Source organism: Macrotis lagotis, chromosome 1, assembly GCF_037893015.1.
Source record: "Macrotis lagotis isolate mMagLag1 chromosome 1, bilby.v1.9.chrom.fasta, whole genome shotgun sequence".
Taxonomy (NCBI): Eukaryota; Metazoa; Chordata; class Mammalia; order Peramelemorphia; family Peramelidae; genus Macrotis; species Macrotis lagotis.
This window is the reverse complement of record NC_133658.1, coordinates 928,103,505-928,122,757: the sequence shown is the minus strand read 5'-3', so window position 1 is coordinate 928,122,757 and position 19,253 is coordinate 928,103,505. Positions and strand designations below refer to the sequence as shown.

Below are 19,253 nucleotides of genomic sequence, written 5' to 3'. Positions count from 1 at the left end.
AGGAAAATGGATCACCCTGACTCTGGGGCCAGATCACTGCCTACTAGGTCACCTCCTTACCTGTGAGAGAAATCACAAATGTAGAACTGATATGGAAATTGGGTGTGGGGGAGGGGAGAGGAGAGAATGCGAAATGAAGGATGATCACTAGGTTTCTAGTTTGGGTTACTAGGAAGAGTACCCTCAACTATAACAGGAGCGTAAAGGAGCAGAGAGTGTTTACGGGGAAAGCTAAGGTGGATCATTTGAATCTTATGACGTTTGCATTGCTATGATTGATACTTGACTTGTCAAATGAAAAGGTTACAGAGAGAAGGGAAGAAGTTGGGGACAGGCATGGTCAATAAGCAAGACATGAGAGAAAATCCAGCATAGAATGGGGGAAAAAGTCGCATATATAGGGAGAGAGACCCAGAAACGGAGAGTCATGAAAACCAAGAGAGAACAGAATATCAAGAAAGAGGGTTATTGATGCTGTCAAATATCATGGAGGTCAAGAAGGATGAAGAGTAAGAAAAAGAGCAATAGGTTTGATGATTAATAAGTCATTGCTAATTGTGGAGAAAGTAATTTTGATTAACTGATGATGTTTGATACTAGAAGGAACTTATAAGAAAGGAAATGGCAGCATTTATTATAGATAGCTCTCTCAATTTCAGTAACAAAAAGGAAATGTATAGCAAAAAAGCTAGCGAAAATAAATCAAGGGAAGATTTTTTGAGGATGTATACATAGGCATATTTGCTGGAAGTAGGCACTGGTCAGAAGATAAGTAGTCACTGATGATAAAAGGAATTATATGAATTCAACTACAAAGGACATCATAAATGAGGAAATCTAATACTGAAGGAATGTTAATTATTTATGAGGAAGCAAAGAAAATCAAAAGGACAGCATGGTAAAATGATAGTACTATACAAATTAATTTGCTTATTAACTGTCTTATCAATCAAAGCACCAACTAATCAATTTTTAGAGCTGAAAAATAATGGCTTTCTTCTGTTGGATCAAAAGATCAAGATTTTTCAAGGGAAAGTATGGGAAAAAAGTAAGAAATAATAAGAACTAACTCTACCAGATCTCAGTCTATCATTAAGGCATTATGGTACAAGTTAAAAAGTAGAAAGGTTGATCAGTAGAATATATGAGGTATATGTTGAACCCTACACCAGCTACTGGAATAAGGTAACAGTGTTTAACAAAAAATGGAAAATTAGAAAGATGTTGAAAAGAAAACAGGAATGAAAAAATATGCATACAGTTGAGTACATTTAGTACATATTTCTAAATTGTTCACCAGACTACATTTGTTTTCCACAGACTTTTCAAAATTTTTTTCTCAAAATCATAAAGCTGATGTAAGTGGCACCTGAAATTGACTTTAATTTACATTTCACTAATAAATAGTGATTCAGAGTATTCACCTCATATTCCCAGATAGTGTCTTTATATTTAAATTTAAGAACTTATTTAAAAAAACTTAAAAATTTGAAATAAAAGATTTATATCTAAATATTAAATGCTATATATCATAATCAAATTTGTAGAGTAAGAATGAAAATACCTGACAGACCTGTATATAAGGTAAGAGTTTATGACTAAATAAGGGATAGAAAGGATCACGGAAGATTAAAATGGATTTGTGGACCTGAAATTTAAGTTTTTGCATAAAAATTGATCCAAAATTATAATTGAATCAGTTAGGAAGGAAAAAATCTTTGTAGTAAGTTCCTTTTATAAATGTCATTTGCAGAATGTATCCCAAATTCATAAGAATCAGTTAATTAACACAAATTAAGGGCCTACGATATTCCAGTTGAGGTTAGCAAGCTCCACAATGGGTAGAGCGCTGGCCCTGAAGTCTGGAGAACCTGAATTCAAATCTGCCCTCCTATATCTGCTAGATGTGTAACCTTGGGCAAGTCACTTAACCTTGATTGTCTCACATCCAGGGTTTTCTCCCATCCTGATTCAGATCTGGCCACAGGACCCATATGATTCCAGAGGAGAAAGTGAGGTTGATTACTTTGCAGAAGACCCCCTCACTCAAATCCAATTCACATGAATGTCACAGACTCACATACCTAATGCCATGGTCTTCTTCAAGAAAGATAAAATATCATCATCATCATCATCTTCATCATTTCAAAGGTACTGTAGTAAGGGTTTGCAATATAAAGGACAAAAGACAATCCCTGCTCACAATCTAAAGGGGCGGGGGGAGACAACAAAAAAATGTACAGTCTATCTACAGGAAATGTTACCAGAGGGAGAATATTAGAAATAAGAAGAGGTGGGACTGGCTTCCTGTGAAAGTCAGGATTTTAATGGAGACTCAAAGGAATCTAAGCAATCAGCAGGTGGAGTTGAGAGCATTTCAGGCATAGGAGACAGCTAGAGAAAGGGCCTGGAGGAGAGGTGAAGGTCTTGTTCATGGGACAGCCAGGAGGCCAGGGTCACTTACCTGAAGCGCATACCCGTTGGGGAGTAAACAAAACAGAGGACTTTGTATGTGATCCTAGAATTGAAAGGAAACTTCTGGAATTTACTGAGTACGAGAGTGAAAAGGTCAGAATTGAACTTCAGGAAAATCATTTCCACATCTGAATGGAGGATAGATGTGAGTGGAGAAAGACTTGAGGCAAGTAGATCCGCTGGCAGGCTATTGTAATAATACAAGTCTTAGGGATGGTGGCTAGCTCAGAGGAAGGAAAAGGAGTTAAGAAATTTTACAAAAGTAAAAAATTAAGGCAGCTTGGTAGAACCATGAATAGAGTGCAAATCTGATGCCAGGAAGACTCATCTTCTTAGGTTTAAATCTGACCTCAGACACTTAGCTGTGGAATCCTGGGCAAGTCTCCTCCTATCCCTCTCTCCTCCATCTTTAAAATAAGCAAAAAAGGAAATGGCAAACTACTCCACTATCTTTGCCAGGAAAACCCCAAATGAGGTAACGAGTTGAATGTGACTGAAATGATGTATCAACAAAATCCTGAGGCCATGGCAACAAACTGGATATTGGTGGTGAGAGATTTTAAAGATTATCTCTGGGGTAGCTAGGTGACACTTAATAATTGCCTAGCTGTGTGATCTTGGGCAAGTCACTTAACCCCATTGTCTTAAATAAATTAAAAAGAGGAAAAAAAGATTATATCTAAGTCATAAACCTAAGGGACTGGGAAAATGGTAGTCCCCTTGAGAGCAAAAGGAAAGTTTAAAAGCAGGGAAAGGTTTAGGGGAAAAAGGAACTCAGTTTAGGTCATGTTGAGCTTAGGATGTCTAAGAATGTTTAGTTCAAGATTGTGAACGGATGTGACCTTGGAATTCATCAGTGAGTTTGTGACTGGATGAGTAGACTTGAGAATCCTCAGCATAGATCTGATAATTAAATCCATGGGAATTGAACTCATTCAGTGATGTGACATAGGGGAAAGGGGACCAAGTCCTGTGGGTGTGACCTGAATAAGAAGCCAGCAAAGGAGACTGAGAAGGAGAAGTCAGATGGGTAGAAGAGCATCAGAAAAGAATGTATCCTAAAAACCTAGAGAAAAGAGAATATCAAGGAGAAGGTGGTAATTAAAACTGGCAAAAAAATGCAAAAAGATTTTGACCTCAGAGGATGGGTTGTGGGAAAAGGCTGCTGGATTCTACGAGGAGAAGATCATTGGTGTGAGAAGAGAAATGATGATTGATTTTCGGTTGATTTTAGAAAATTATGGAAATACTTAAACCTATAAAGGAGATACTATATACCTCCAAAGAAAGAACTGGAATAGAAATATGTGTAGTATGGTTTTACATAAATGTATTTGTGGATGTGTTAACACATAATATCTATATATCTATATACTTTTATTAATATTTAGATTCATATATATTCACATTATATATGCAGCTATATATAGATAGATGATGGATGGATGGATGTATAGATAAAGAGAGAGAGTGATAATTTTAATTGAAGCCTTCTCTAGGGCAGAGTGGGGAGGAAGAGAGAACAAAAATAAAAAATGCATAGTAGAGAAAAAACTTGGAAGTAAGTAGAAAAAACCTGGGTAGTTTTGAAAATAATGTATAGTATTTATGACATAGTTTTTCACAAAGATATTAACAGCCTGAAAAGGAAATTTTTGATTTTATTCTGAAACTCTGGTTTATGTTCTCCTAGGCATATGAAAGTGTTCTTTTATTTCTTGTTTTCCATTTCCATAGAAAACAATTTTGAAAATAATTAATGTTTGAAAAAATATCATTAGAAACTTTGGAGAGAGCAGTGTTAATTGAATGATGAGCTTAGAGTCAGCTTGTTTAGGGGTTAAGAAGAAAATTAGAAGAGAGAAAGTGAACACATATTGCGAGGGAATTTTCAAGGAGTTTAATCACAAAGCGCAGAAGAAATATAGGACAATAACTGGCAGGGATGGAAGGAGCACGTGAGGGTTTTGAGGATGGGGGCAATTTGGACAAACTCATAAACAGTAAAAACTAAAAGCCATTTCTAGAGATGTTACACATAGCACATGTGTTCAGACTTTTTCAATACCTCAATCAGTTGTGATGAACTTTTTGCCTTTCTATAAAATTCCATTTGTCCTATTTGGTAGAAGTGGTAAAGTTTACTTTCAGATGGAAAGAACTAGTTTTGCAAAGGCATGTAAGCTAATGATGGAATGCTGAAAATTGGAAGTCAATAAGTCCAGTCAAACAAAATGAATAAATCAATAATACCGTGGCAGGTACTCTGCTAAGCACTGAGGATTTCAAAACAAGACACAAGCAATAGAGGCTCAGTCCCCAGGGAACTTAACATTCTTTTGCCTCCCATTGTCTGTAAAAGGCAAGGGGAGGAGAGAGAGAGAGAGAGAGAGAGAGAGAGAGAGAGAGAGACAGACAGACAGACAGACAGGGAGAAAAGTCTGGAACTCAAAATCTCGTAAAAATGAATGCAAAAAAATTTTCTTAATATGTAAATGAAATAAACAAAAAATAAAATGCTGTTAAAAATAAAAAATAAATTCACTTATTTAAAAAATTGATTTTGATTGAATATAGGGGAAGCACACTATTTTTCACTTTCTTTTTTTTCTTTTTATTCAAATCTCCTTGTCCAAAATGACCAATGCAAGAATGTTTTACATAAATGCACATATGTAACCCATATATATGATTGCTTAGCATCTCAGGGATGGGAGAGAGTTAAAAAGGAGGAAGGGCTAGAATTTTGAATTCAAAACTTTAAATAAAAATGTTTTAAAATTAGGGAGCAATAGCTTCTAGGGCATGGATATAGGAGATAAAAAGGTAACTGAGATATGGTGGTGAAATCAATAGAATCAGAATCAGAGCCCAAACCAGGAGAAATGGTCAACCTGAGACTTTCCTCAAGGTGATGGTTCTAGGAAAAAGTCATAAATGGGATAAAGGAGTCATAGAAGGAAAGGGAATCTCCAGGAAAAGAAGGGTTATTATATAAGTACATTAAGGATATCAAGGGGACAGTTTTGATGATAGATGAATTGGGGAGGAAGAGACTTACAGCAGGGAGTTCTGTTAGAAATGCTACTGCCAACAGATGGTGGATTCAGAATGGAGACTATGCCATCTATCTTTTGATATTGTTGGTATTTGAATTCACTTTTACTTGACTCTGCATATTTAGAGTCAGGAACTTGTTCTTTGATCCAGTGGAAAGAGAATAGGAGGAAGAGAAAATATTAAATAAATTTTTGGGAGGGAAAAGCTATTTCAACATCTTCCATGAAAAGTTATGAAGTTAGTATTTGAGATTAGGAGAATGAAATGGGAAGGATGTGAGCTTTTCCTCTCTTGCTCCATTTTCTCTTTTTAATATACTTGTATACATACATGATACTCTTTCATCTATCAGTTATTGTGTTAAATGAAGTATTTTCATCTATTAACAGAATATATTATTATGTGTAATACATTATATTATATATAATAGAAAATATATTTCTCTATGTATTTAGAAATGTTTCTAAAATATAATATAAATAGCAGAAAAATAGAATTATTTCTCTAATGAGTACCAACTATTTCTTTTTTTTTTTTCACTTTGGGTTATTTGTTTTATTGCAATTATCTGGAACCAAACCCACAATATCTTTTGCAGTATGTGTATAACAGACCAATGAAATCATGATTTCTAAAATATCAAGTTTTAATAGCAGTTCCATTAAACTGAATGAAATAAATTTTACATTTCAACTGGGAAAATGATTGTGGAAAAATACTTTTTTACATCTTTTAGGTTCAAGTACAAAAATTCAAATACATATATATATATATATATATATATATATACATATACATTTTTAACTAATTTTCCAATGACTCAAAGATGATTTATTTCAATGATGAAATAAATACTTATCTAACTTTTTAGATAAATAACACGTTATCACTTGATTTTAGTGGACAATTCATCTGACAATCATCATAATCGCTCCAAAAGACTACAGAAATAGAAATGCATGCAAAAAATTCTCTTGAATATTTTAATGTTCTTCATACATGATATAAAACTCAACTTTTCAAGACAGCAAATAAGAGAATTTTATTTTTTGATTCTGTGGATGTTGCTAGGCATGCCACTTTGAAGACCAAATTAAATTTCTTACTCAGAGCTCAAAAATGTAGCACAAGCACTCCCATACATTGGTTTCAGGAGTCTAGTTAATGCAGAAATGTTTCCACCAGATTTAGAAAGTGTGCTTTAGAAGGAAAGTCTTTATTTGATCAACTGTTTGAGAGTCTACAACTCTTCAATAGGTTCCCACTTTTGGTTAAATGTGCTAAGCTTTTGAGACTGATGAGAATTCCAATTTTCCCATGGTTCTGGATTTTTCTTTCTGTTAACAATCACATCAGTTTGAAAAGGGAATACATATATATATATATATATATATACATATATTATATATATATATATATATGGTGAGAGAGAGAGAGAGAGAGAGAGAGAGAGAGAGAGAGAAAGAGAGACATACAAGTTTTTCCAATTACAGCAAAACTCACAAATGAGATCAGAGGAAAAAGTTCTGTCTTTTTCATCATGAGTTGCAACAGGTTCATGATTATGATTTTTGGGTTGGGGGCAGTCAAAGAGGATGAACTGGAGGGAGTCTTACTAAAGTGAAGAAATGTATGCTTATACCAACTATTTCTGATAGTTACTTCAGAGGGACTATGAAAAGAAAAGTCAGTGGAATCTAAAAGTCTACATTCTAAAACATTCCCATAGAAAAGAAAATATACTCACATATATACATACAAACCAAATATGGCATTTTTAGTTTGGATACCCTTTGAACTCTGATTCAATAGGATTAGACACATAGGCATGATTATTTGAATATTTCATGAATTATAAAAGTCTAGGAAAGAACAATCAACATCAAACCTTTAATGTCAACTGTAGATTCTGGGCTATGTTCAAGTATCAGTGTAGAAATCTATAAAGAGCAGGAGACATTCTCAAAAAGAATCAACTAAGTGGGGATGAGGAGACAATGCTCACAAATATCAGTTTTCATTTTTCTCTAGGTCTCTTTGACTTTGATGGCAGTTCTTCTCATTAAGACAACACTACCATGAAACCTAAAGACAAAATCCTGAGTTTTGCCTTCTTCTCCCAGCTTGGAATTGGAATTCTAGGGGACTCCTTCCTTATTTTTCTCTTCCTTGTTATGTTTCTCACTGGACAAAGGTTGAGATCTATAGACACTATTGTCACCCAACAGGCCATGGCGAACTTTTGGGGGCTTCTCTCAAAAGGCATCCCTCAGACAATGACAGTGTTGGGTCTCACAAATTTTTTGGATGATAATGGTTGTAAAATTGTATTCTTCCTTCACAGAGTAGCTTGGAGTCTTTCTGTCAGTATGACCTGTCTCCTGATTGCCTTTCAGGTCACCACCATCAGCCCCATCAATTTCAACTTTATGGAACTAAAAACCAGAGTTGCAAAATATCTCACTCCCTTTAGTCTTTTCTGTTGGACTTCCCACCTGCTTTTAAATGTCTGTATTGCTTGGGGAATGAAAGGACTAAGACTTACTAGAAACATGACTGAGATACAACATTATGGGTACTGTTCTCATGAAATTCATTTGAGATTTTATGCTTCCTTATTTAAAAGCATTTTTTTTTTGTTTCCTGATGCTGTGTGTTTGGGATTCATGGTCTCTTCCAGTGGTTACATGGTGATTTTTCCAAGTAGGTTTCACAAGCAAGTACAACAAATGCACAGTACTTGCCTCTCCCCCCAAGTTCTCCCCTGAGACCAGGGCCACCAAAGCTATCCTCCTTCTAGAGAGCACCTTTCTCATCTCTTACTTACTCAACTGTATTTTGACAGCACATATGGTTTTTATAAAGTTCTCATTAGCACTGATAGGTACATCTACCTTCCTAAACTCCAGTTTCCCAGCTGCTAGTCCTTATGTGCTGATTAGCAATGACTCACAAATTCACAGATACCTTCATACTCTTTGTGGAAGGAATGGTAGATATAAATCCTCTATGAAATGTGGGTACAAAAAAGTTCCCAACCACAGTGAAGGAATACCTACATCAAATGAAACCTGAATGTATTTCCAGATAGTAGACCAGTCTTCCATTCTCTAGAATGGGCAGCTAGATGGCCCAATAGAGAGAATGCCAACCCTGAAGTCAGGAGGACTAATCTTCTTGAGTCTAAATCTGGCCTTAGAACTAGATATGTGACCCTGGGAAGTCACTTAACTCTGTTTACCTTAGTCTCCTCATCTATGAAAAAAGAAGGAAATGACAAACCACTCCAGGTTCTTTCCTAAGAACCTCAAAACTAAACTCAGGATGGCAGGCTATGGGCTTGGGTACAGTGGATTACTTTGGTGTCTTTGATGGTTGACCAAACTCTGATGACTCCATAGCACCTACCTCAGCCACCTTCATGGCCACTGGAACAAATTCTTCTCATCAGTCCATCTGTCTAGGGAAAGGCTTCACATGCCTAGGTAGATATCTCCCCCAACAAGAGATTTGAGTCCTGTCAATTACCCTCAATCTGCTTTTCCCCATCTGCCAAGAAGATTAGGTACACAGGGTGTGGCCTCTTTATGTTACACCTCCTTGGAGCCACAAGGGAGAGTTGGATATAAGAGGATTCCGAAGATGGATGAGAAATTATGAAAAGGGCTTGGTAAGAACACACACCAGATCTATGGTGCATCTCAACTGCTTGGTGCTGATAGATCCACATTAATTAATAATAGGGACATGATCCTAGAGAGGATTTAAGACTTCCATGATGTTCATAACAGGCCATCATCAATCAGTGCAGAAGCCATTGACCACTTCCCTTAAAACTGAAGTCAATCAATCAGTTCCTAGCTGAAGTTCCAATTGAAGAAAAATGTCACTAGGCTTTCAAGTGGCAAAACACTTGGTGATGATTCTATTGCAGTTGAGATTTACAAAGTTGGGGTGTCCACTGCTCCTCCAAAAGCTGACGTGAAGAGGCTATTTCATAAGAATTCAAGAATGTCTCCATCATCCATTTCTATAAAGGTAAAGTGACTAGGTTGTCCCAAGAAAATCCCAGGGATATTTCTTTTTGAGTCATTGTTGGTAAGATTCTTCCCTGAATCCTTCTGTTTTTTTTGGGGGGGGGGGGCATGGTAATGGGCTTAAGTGACTTGTCCAAGTTTTGAATTCAAGTACTCCTGACTCCAGGTGCTCTATCCTCTGTGCCCCCTAGCTGCCCCGCCCCCCATATGTCCTCATTTTAATAATACTGAGTATGGGAAGGATATCTCAAGCATGTTGTGGTTGTTGTATTGTTGTGGTTCTGTTCTGTTTGATTTTTCAGGACCAATGCATAGCAGGACTTTCTCTACTCCACAGTCTCTCCAAGTTTATGTTCACCGTTTCCATTCCATCATCTATCAATCTTGTCTTCAGCAGTTCCCTTCTCTTTTTTGCCTTCAGTCATCTTCACCATCATCATCTTTTTTGACCAGAATATTTACGCTTCAGCTTCAATGTATTCACCTTCCAGTGAATAGTACATTGAACTTCTGCAAGAACTGACTGACTTGATTACGCAGCTGTCCAAGGGACTTTCAGAAGTCTTCTCCAGAAGACAATTTGAACACAGTGATTCTGCAAGCCTCAGCTTAGAGTCCAACTCTCAGTCTTAAATTGCTTCTGGATTACTATGATTGATTAGATGAACCTTTGTTGGCAAGATAGTATCTCTGTTTTTGAATATTCTATACAGATTTGTCATAGATTTCTTCCAGTGATCTTTGAGCTGAAGAATATAAAATCGGACATTACTTCCATTTCTTCTCCCTCTATTGTTCAGGAAACGATGGGCCCAGGAGGACAAAATGGGATGTCCAAGTTGCTTTTCATCCTTCATTCTCAAAAAGGACCAAGGGCAGCAGCAGTATAAAGTCTCAATGTGCAAGTGAATTGGACTGAGGTAAAGCAGGACTGTGCAAAGTCATCAGCATCATTCTCTCCTCTAGAGCCAGATCTTTGTCTGTTTAAGCTAAGGTCTCTCTCAGGTCTCAATTTGTTGGAGACATTCAGTGAATAAAGGCTAGGCCTAATTTGGGGGTAATTAGTCATGTATTAATTATGGCTGGCAAAGAGTTATTAGAGTGAGATCAATGACTTTCGTTCCTAAAGATGTTAATAGCTAGTGTTTTAATGGTGTTTGAGTATGGTCTTTTGCAAGGCCAGTGGGGTTAAGTGGCTTCCCCAAGGCCACACAGCTAGGTCATCATTAAGTGTCTGAGGCCACATTTGAACTCAGGTCCTCCTGACTCCAGGGCCGGGGCGCTAGCCACTTCGCCCCCTGGCCGCCCCATGGGTTTGAGTATTTTAAAAAAGTCTCACGCTTGTTCTAACTGCTGGTCTTCACAACAGTCCAGGGCCAGAGGCCCTGCCTTCAAGTTCCGTTCAGCATCTCGGTCGGGGTCCTCAGCAGCGCCTGGGGCAGGATCCGAACTCAGGCCTCTGGGACTCCAAGTTGGGCGCTCCTGCTTTTATGGAACCGAGTCTGAAGGCGGGTCCAGGGCGGCAGCTTTCACTTCTCCGGCTTGGTCACCATCATCTTCCCACTTTCGGAGTGACCAGGCTTGGCATGCTCAGCCTCCTGCCGGGTGCTCCGGGCCCGCTCTGCTTTCTCATGCCCCCGCTGCCATCATCACTTGGCACCGGGGGTTCTCGTCCATCGCGGATGGTAATTGGCGCTGGCAGTGCATCTGCCCACTCCTGGAACGCCCCCTGGGCCCCTCGGGCAGTGCCAGGCTCGGCACGCTGGCTGATGCAGCGAGGCTGAGGGGGCAGGGCCCCTCCGGGAGTGAAGACCCGCTGCAGGGCCGCGGGGTGGCACGGCCCACTCTGGCACCACTTGTGCCGCACAGCCCGGCCCCGAGACTGCCTCCTCTCCGTCTCCGAGGGACACGGCATCCGGAGCCGCCAGGAAAGCCGAAGGGCGCCCGCGAAGGGCCGCGCGGCTGTGCCCGGGCAGGAGGTCCGCTCCCGGCCCCGCCGAGGCCACGGGGGCTCCGGGGGCTGGACCAGGCCGCGCGGCCGGGGAGGGGACACGTGACGCCGGGCCGGGGAGGGGAGGGGGCCCCGGAGGGGGCGGGGGGCGGGGCGGCCTTCGGGTTCCGCCTTCCGGCCGGGACACGCAGGACCGAGGTCACGTGGCCCTGCTGCTCCCGCCGCCCGCGCCATTCAGGAAGCGGCTTCTGCGCCGCCGCCCTGGGGCCCCCTTCTTCCTCCTCCCGCCCCCCCCCTCCGCCGGGTCCCCCCCAGGGCGCCCCCCCTTCCCCCCCCGGTCCTCTCCCCGCCGGGGCCCAGACGCCCCCAGAGCCCCCGCCTCCCCCAGCCGCCTCCGGGGGGCCCCCATCTGCTCCCCCGAGTCAGGTCTCCCCCCGGGGGCCCGGCTGAGCCGCCCCCCAGGGCCCCTCCCCCTCCCCTCTGCCTTCCAGAACCTTCTCCCTCCGGCTCCCCGCCGCCTCCCGCCCCGGAAGGGAGACCCGAGAGAACCCCTCCTCCGGGACCCTCCTCCCCCGAGGGAATGGCCCTGCGCAGCCGCAGACCCCCAGCCCAGGTGAGTGCCCTCCGGCCCGGGTGAGTGCCCTCCGGCCCGGGTGAGTGCCCTCTGGACCCTGGAGTGCCCTCCTGCCTGGGTGAGTGCCCTCCGGCCCGGGTGAGTGCCCTCTGGACCCTGGAGTGCTCTCCTGCCTGGGTGAGTGCTCTCCTGCCTGGGTGAGTGCCCTCCGGCACGGGTGAGTGCCCTCTGGACCCTGGAGTGCCCTCCTGCCTGGGTGAGTGCCCTCCGGCCCGGGTGAGTGCCCTCTGGACCCTGGAGTGCTCTCCTGCCTGGGTGAGTGCTCTCCTGCCTGGGTGAGTGCCCTCCGGCCCGGTTGAGTGCCCTCCAGCCCGGGTGAGTGCCCTCTGGCCCAGGCCAGGTACCACTGTGCCATCTCTGTGGCTTAGTGCCTAGAGCACCTCCCCTGGAGTCAGGAGGAGCTGAGTTCAAATCAGATCTCAGACACTTAATGATGGCCCATTGCCCTGCAAAAACAAAAACAAAAATTCCCTACCAAAAGGGCACCGTGAGGAGGTGAAGGAGAACAGAACTTTTTCCGCATTAGGAGGGCAAGACTAGATCTTCCTTTCCAATTGTCAAGGCTGCATTTCTTTTCTGGATTAAGGAGTCCTGGACTAGTCTGCCTTTCAGGCTAAAGAGGACACATTCCCTCCCTTCCTAAGAAAAATGATCTTTGATGAGGAATAGTTGTAAAAACTTGTAGGCACCCAGCAAACTTAATATCCATTTGTTGAACCAATGGATTAGGATGTTCAAGCAATTTCCTAGGCTGTATTTATTAAAACCTAGAATGAGAAGTGAAGCTCTGTCTTCTGTACCCAGCTGCCCTTATTTTGGGCCATAATCCCTGAGGAAATGACTTTAAGGAGGGAGAAGTTATTGCCTCAGGAACGTCAAGAACATTGAAAAAGAGGGGAAATACTTCTGCATAGGCAATTAGGAAACCTGGTTTCAAATTCTGCTTCTGCTATTTACTAGAGGTGTGGTCTTGGGGGGATCACTTCTGGCCTCTCTGGCCCTGCTTTTCTCAATTCAACTCAAATGTTTAGCTCTTACTGTGTATAAAGCAGTGGGAAGTGTTCTCTGCCCTTACCTTTCACTAAATAAAGGAGAATATGACCTATTCATAGTTAAGTAAAATAAAAGCTCCAGGGTTATGGGATCAAAAAGGAAATGTCCTCAGCCATTTCTAACTGCTTGCCCCTGGGCAGGTCACTTACCACCATTTGCCTCAATTTTCTCATAATAAAATGAGCTGCAGAAGGAAATGGTCAACCATTCCAGTAACTTTGCCAAGAAAACCTCAAATGGGGTTGAAAACTATTGACCAATAAGAACTACTCTTGGAAAATAAATGGTAGGAAATTAACCATTTATAGAGCATTTGAAAGTTGGCAAAGCACTTTATAAACATCCTCTCAGACTCACCACAAGCCTGAGGTTAGTTACTGTAAGTGTCGGCCCCATTTCACAGATAAGGAAACTAAGAAGTTAGTTGACTTGCCTAAGGTCACACAGGTAATGAGTATCCTAGACAGGGTTGGTATCCAGGTCTTCTTCTGTCCAAGACAAGGATTCTGTTCATTATCGAAAAACAAAAGATTTCATCTAGGAGATGTCAACTGAGCCAAGCCTAAAAGGAAAATTAGGGTTCTGCAGGCACAGATGGGGAAATATTTCCTAATCCTTTTTAAGCTCTGCAAACTTACAGAAATGTGCAAGATGGGTTGTAAGGTCCCCTCTTGCCCCAATACTTGATGAAGTGCAGCTAGGGGATTCAGTGGAGGGAGAACACTGACATTGGAGTCAGGAGTTCAAATCCAATGTCATGGACTTGGTACTCACTAGCTATGTAACCTTGGGTAAGTCACTTAACCCTGATTGACTTCCCATCTAAGGCCATCTCCAGTGGACCTGATTCATATCTGGTTACTGAATCCAGATGGCTCTGGAGGAGAAAATGAGACTGCAGACAGCACAGCCTCCCCTTACTCACATCCAGTTCGTGTGTTTCCCTCATGTCATGATATTTTTTGAGAATGAATGGCAAGCAGTATTAAAATGGATAGGTTTAGATTTGAAAATCTGATATTAGGCAGGTCTCTTCCCCATAGCATGCCCATCATGGGCATCACCTAAATTGACTTTGCCTAGTCTAACCAGACATCAGTAACATCTCTGGAGCTGAGAAATATCATTGTATTGGAAGACCCACCCATTAGGACTTCTCAGTCTTTCTGCTGAAAAATAATCTTTTCCACAATGACAGTTCTTCAAAGAATTTTCCCTGCCCATGATCTTAACCTGCCTAAGAGGAAGCCAGGGCAGTCATTTTACAAAACAGGAAACTGAAGTCCAGAGAGGTTAAGGAATTCGGTTAGATTCACAGTTCACTACGTGGTGGAACTCAGTTCTGTTTTGAACTCTGAAAAGGTGTCCATTCCTACCTTGAGCTAATAATGCCTTTACCTTATAGTAGAGGACATACGCAGCCACAAGAACTCTGCAAAAGGAAATCCACACATGGATAGAGGCTGCTCAGACCCTGGTATTCTGTTCCTTCTCCTTCAAGCTGCTCCCATGGCTGTTGTCCATGGCCCTGGCCATGGCTGTGGACAAAGTGGTGAAGTATAAACCCCATTCTAGCAAAGAGAAGAGAGCATCAGTGAATCCTGGGTAGCAGGTTTAACCTCTCAATCTTCAGAATTATTTTATGACTTCTAACCTCTACAGGAACTTCTGGGAAATGTAGGATGGAAACTTTTAAGGGAGTGTGGCCAAAAGCCCAATTAAGTGACTACTCTTAGCCCATCCTATATCTAAGTAGAACTTAAAAGCTAATTCCATAGCTTGGTAGCCCAGAGAAGGTACCAGAATCATTGTTCCCACAATTCCCTACTCTACCACCAGGAATTTCACTTTCCAGGAATCCTGGAATCAAAGAATTCTAGAATCTTAAGTTGTATAAATGAAATAGGAAAATTAGATCCTGAAGGAGCAAAGGGAAGATATGTGTGCTTGTTCTCTTCCATTTAAACAGGGGATTGATTTTTTTTAGAAAAATTTATTTATTTTGAGCTTTACAGTTTTGCCCCATTATTGTTTCCCTCCCCCCATCCCCCCAGAAGGCAATTTGTTAGTGTTTACATTGGTTCCATGCTGTACATTGATCCCAGTTGAATGTGATGAGAGAGAAATCCTATCCTTAAGGAAGAAAAATAAAGTATGAGATAATAAAATTACATAATAGGATAATTTTTTTTTCTAATTTGAAGGTAATTATCTTTGGTCTTTGTTCAAAGTCCATAATTCTTTCTCTGGATACAGATGGTATTCTCCATTGCCGACAGCCCCAAATTGTCCCTGGTTGTTGCACTGATGGAATGAGCAAGTCTAACAAGGTTGATCATCATCCCATGGTGCTCAAACAGGGAATTGATTTAAGCATCCCAAAAAACAATTTAAAATTATACAAGGAAAGTTACTGAATTATTCATATTCTTTATAACAGATGTTCCATCTCATTCCTCCCATCCTCATTCCTCATCCTTTCCCCAAGGAAAAACATTATTTTGATTAAAAAAAACTAGATATCGTTGTAATGATTAGGGGATAGTTGAAGCAGATTGAAGATAAGAGTTATTGTGGGTATAATTATATCATAAAGAATTGTGAATAAGAGGAATTCAGAAAATCATAAGAAGACTTGTATGAAGTGACGTAAAGAAGGAATAAAAGAGCCAGACAATGGCTCCAACAATGTCAATAAAAATGGTTTTGAAACATAGATGAACTCAGTTCATCTACAAAGAGGCATAATATGATTAAAGTAAAGAACACATAATTTCCCTTTTGTTAATAAGCAGCAAACCACATAAGTGAAAAGTGACACATTTTAGCAGTTGAAATCAGGATGTTCTGCTTAACTCTTTGGAGGGCAGGATGAGCATTATTGGGGATGTGTTGAGGGTATGGTATTAGGTAGTATTTAAGAAATAGCAAAATGTATTCTCTGAAGTACAGTCAAGAAACTCCAGAGGCAGAATGTAAATACAGATATAAAATTCTGACCAATTTTATTCTTTTTTTCCTGGATGCCTTTGATGTCCTTTGTATCTCCAGGAGTCTGTCAGTGACCAGGCTTTCTCCACATATATTGAGGTTACTTGTATGTATCTTCCTTTCCGATAAACGAAATGTTTCAGTACAAATTTTTGGCCAAAACCCAAGATTTTTGAAACTCTTTGATTTGCTAATTGGCAGGCAGAGATCTTGGTTTACAAGTAGAACATTTTTCAAAACCAAATTTCATATAATCCAGTTTCAAAGCTCTTTTTGAAATACTTGAAATAACCATTTTCCCCATTTGGAGGATTGTGTTCCACTAACAAAAGTAACTTCCATAAAAATCAGTTTTGGGAATATTAGCTGGGTTTTATAAATCAGGTATACATCCATTTTAACCATTTGCCCATTATTTTTTAGGTTGTTTTTTTTTTTTTTGCAAGGCAATTGGGTCAAGTGGCTTGTCCAAGGCCATACAGCTAGGTAATTATTAAGTATCTGAGGCTGAATTTGAACTCAGGTACTCCTGACCCCAGGGTAGGTGCTCTATGCACTGTGCCACCTAGCCATCCCACCATTTGCCCATTTTTAAGAGTCAGAAAGGGCAAAGAAAAAAAGATAACAAAAATGAAAAGAAAATTTTAAAACTAGACCACAGGTCTCCTTTGTATGTATTTAGTTGACTTGCTTAAATATTCCCTTAGCACTTTGAAATGCTAAAAGATCTTTATTCTCACAGGATCATGTGACTCATGGCTTTGCAAAATTTTCGGGCTGAGTGCAGCCTGCCTGTGGGTCTACTAAATGCTTTCCTAAAGGAAGTGGAGCTACAGGAGACCTCTCACTAAAATGGCAAGAAGTATATATTGCCTATGGCTTCAATAAAAACTTTTAAAAGCAAGATTGGACAGCCCTGATGTGGTTGATAACAAATGCCTAGGTTAGCCCATCTAGCTTTTAGAATTAGATAGTTGTAAGCATGTATTTCTCTGTTATACTGATCATCTGACATAAGAGAGGACAACTATCCTTTGTCATTGAGATGAGAGTTATTGTGACTATAAGAATTATAAATAAGAGGAATTCAGAATGTCATAAGAAGACTTGTATGAAGTGATGTAAAGAAGGGATAAAAGAACCAGATAATGGTTCTAACAATATCAATAAAGACACCTTTGAAACACAGATGAACTTATGTCATCTCCTAAGAGGAATGTTGACATAATATGATTAAACACAGCTTTGAAACACAGATTAACCTCAGGTCATCTACAAAAAAGGCAAAGAATAGGAAATTGAGGCATTTTCCATCAGTTGGGGAATGGCTAAACAAATCGTGTATGTATGAGATAGAACACTGTTCTATTAGAAATCTGGAGGGATAGGATTTCAGAGAAGACTGGGCAAACTTGCCTGAATAGATCCTGAATGAGATGAGCAGCACCAGAAGAAGATTGTACACCCTAAGAGCAACATGAGGGTAATGATCAAATTTAATGGACTTGCTTACTTCAACAGTCCAATAATTAGGAACAATTTTAGGGAATCTATGATGGACAATGCCATCTGAATTCAGAGAAAGACCTGTGGAGTTTGAACAAAGAACAAAGATTATTATTTTCAATTTTTTAAAAAAATTGCCTTTTGTACTACATAATTTTGCTATTTCTAATACTTTATTTCTTCCTCAAGCATTGTTTTCTTCTCTCAACACATTCAGTTTTCATAAAAGAATACCATGGAAACAATGTAAAGATTATTAAATTGCCTTCTGTTGTGGGTAGTGGGGAAGAAAGAGAGGTAAAATTCCAAACATTACAAAACAATGATTGGTAGAAACTGCTATTGTATATAATTGGAAACAAAGAAGATATTTATATAATAGATAATCATTTTCTAGGTAAGGCTAGATTGATGACTAAGTTTGCCTTGAGTCAGATTTCAAATCTTCCAGGTAAGACATTTCCAAATGTCATATTGGAGAAATGAGTTCAGAAGTTAGGAAAGTCCAGTCTCAGTACTTGTTGAACAATTGCTTCCCCAACCTTTCTCAATGAACCCATCACCCACAAATATATGTGAACCCCCTAGGGCCTCAGTCATTGGTCCAACCAAAATTTCCTTTTTGCTTAGATTACAGACTCAAAAGACCAATTTTCAGGCTCATGAGGTCTTTGATAGCAATTTCCTATAATCAGACAGAGAATGAGCCCTATACTTTGTAGTCCAAAGGATCAGAATATGCTACACAGTGACTGTAATCTTTCAGTGGCAACAATAATTTACTATTACTGAACAACCTCACAACTCAGTTCTATGGTTTCACAAAAAGACTGTGGTTTAAAAATTGAAATAAATTTGGGATTAAAATAAAATTAACAATCCCAATTGCCTCTTGATTAGGCCTTATTAAACAAAGATGTTTTTGTAGAAGAATATTAAGTTTAAAAATCAGCATAAATAAAAATTGCTTTTAGAATCCTTTTAAACAATTAAAACATCTTATATGATTTTTAAAAAATTTAAACAGATATTATGAATTTCAAACAAAAGTATTATAAGAACAGTCATATTTCCAGGAAGGATAGCATGAATTATTATAAACCTGTCTTTATACTCAAATCTTATTTCTTAGCAGAGTCAAAATAGCATAGAGGCTTTCTTAATTTTAAGCTTTTGATTTTTGATTTTTCCTTTATATACATTTACTTCTACCCAGATATGTTCTGGATAGAACATATATTCTCAGAAGAAAATGAGATTGTTCAGGAATTTATTTTTTTTATAAAAGATTTTATTTATTTTGGATTTTACAATTTTGTCTATACAAATTTCTCTACTTTATTCTAACTGCAGATATAAAAAACTCCTACTATTACATTGAGCTTTTCCTGACTGTGATTTTAAGTGTTGACTGATCCTCCTGAGGATAGGAACTTTGGGGAAATCCTTCCTTTGTGTTTCAATTTCCTCCTGTAAATTGATGAACATTAAACTAGATGAATTCTGAAGTGTCTTTCAACTCTTAAATCTTGATTTTATTCATGGA

General features: G+C 39.7%; 2 protein-coding genes across 2 annotated transcripts in view; one reads left to right on the top strand and one right to left on the bottom strand.

The window, feature by feature from the left end:
• The window catches only part of LOC141510163 (uncharacterized), a 79,108-nt gene extending 67,351 nt beyond the window's left edge, over positions 1 to 11,757 (bottom strand). The window contains exon 1 of the mRNA XM_074220194.1: positions 8,944 to 11,757. Within this exon, the coding sequence (XP_074076295.1) occupies positions 11,125 to 11,757 (633 nt within the window). The 3' untranslated portion in view covers positions 8,944 to 11,124. The remainder of the gene's footprint in view (positions 1 to 8,943) is intronic.
• A 132-nt stretch (positions 11,758 to 11,889) lies between these two features.
• LOC141510156 (uncharacterized) overlaps positions 11,890 to 19,253 on the top strand; it is a 63,454-nt gene continuing 56,090 nt past the window's right edge. Inside the window, 1 exon segment of the mRNA XM_074220181.1 lies at positions 11,890 to 12,136. Coding sequence (XP_074076282.1) covers positions 12,104 to 12,136 — 33 coding nt within the window. The 5' untranslated portion in view covers positions 11,890 to 12,103.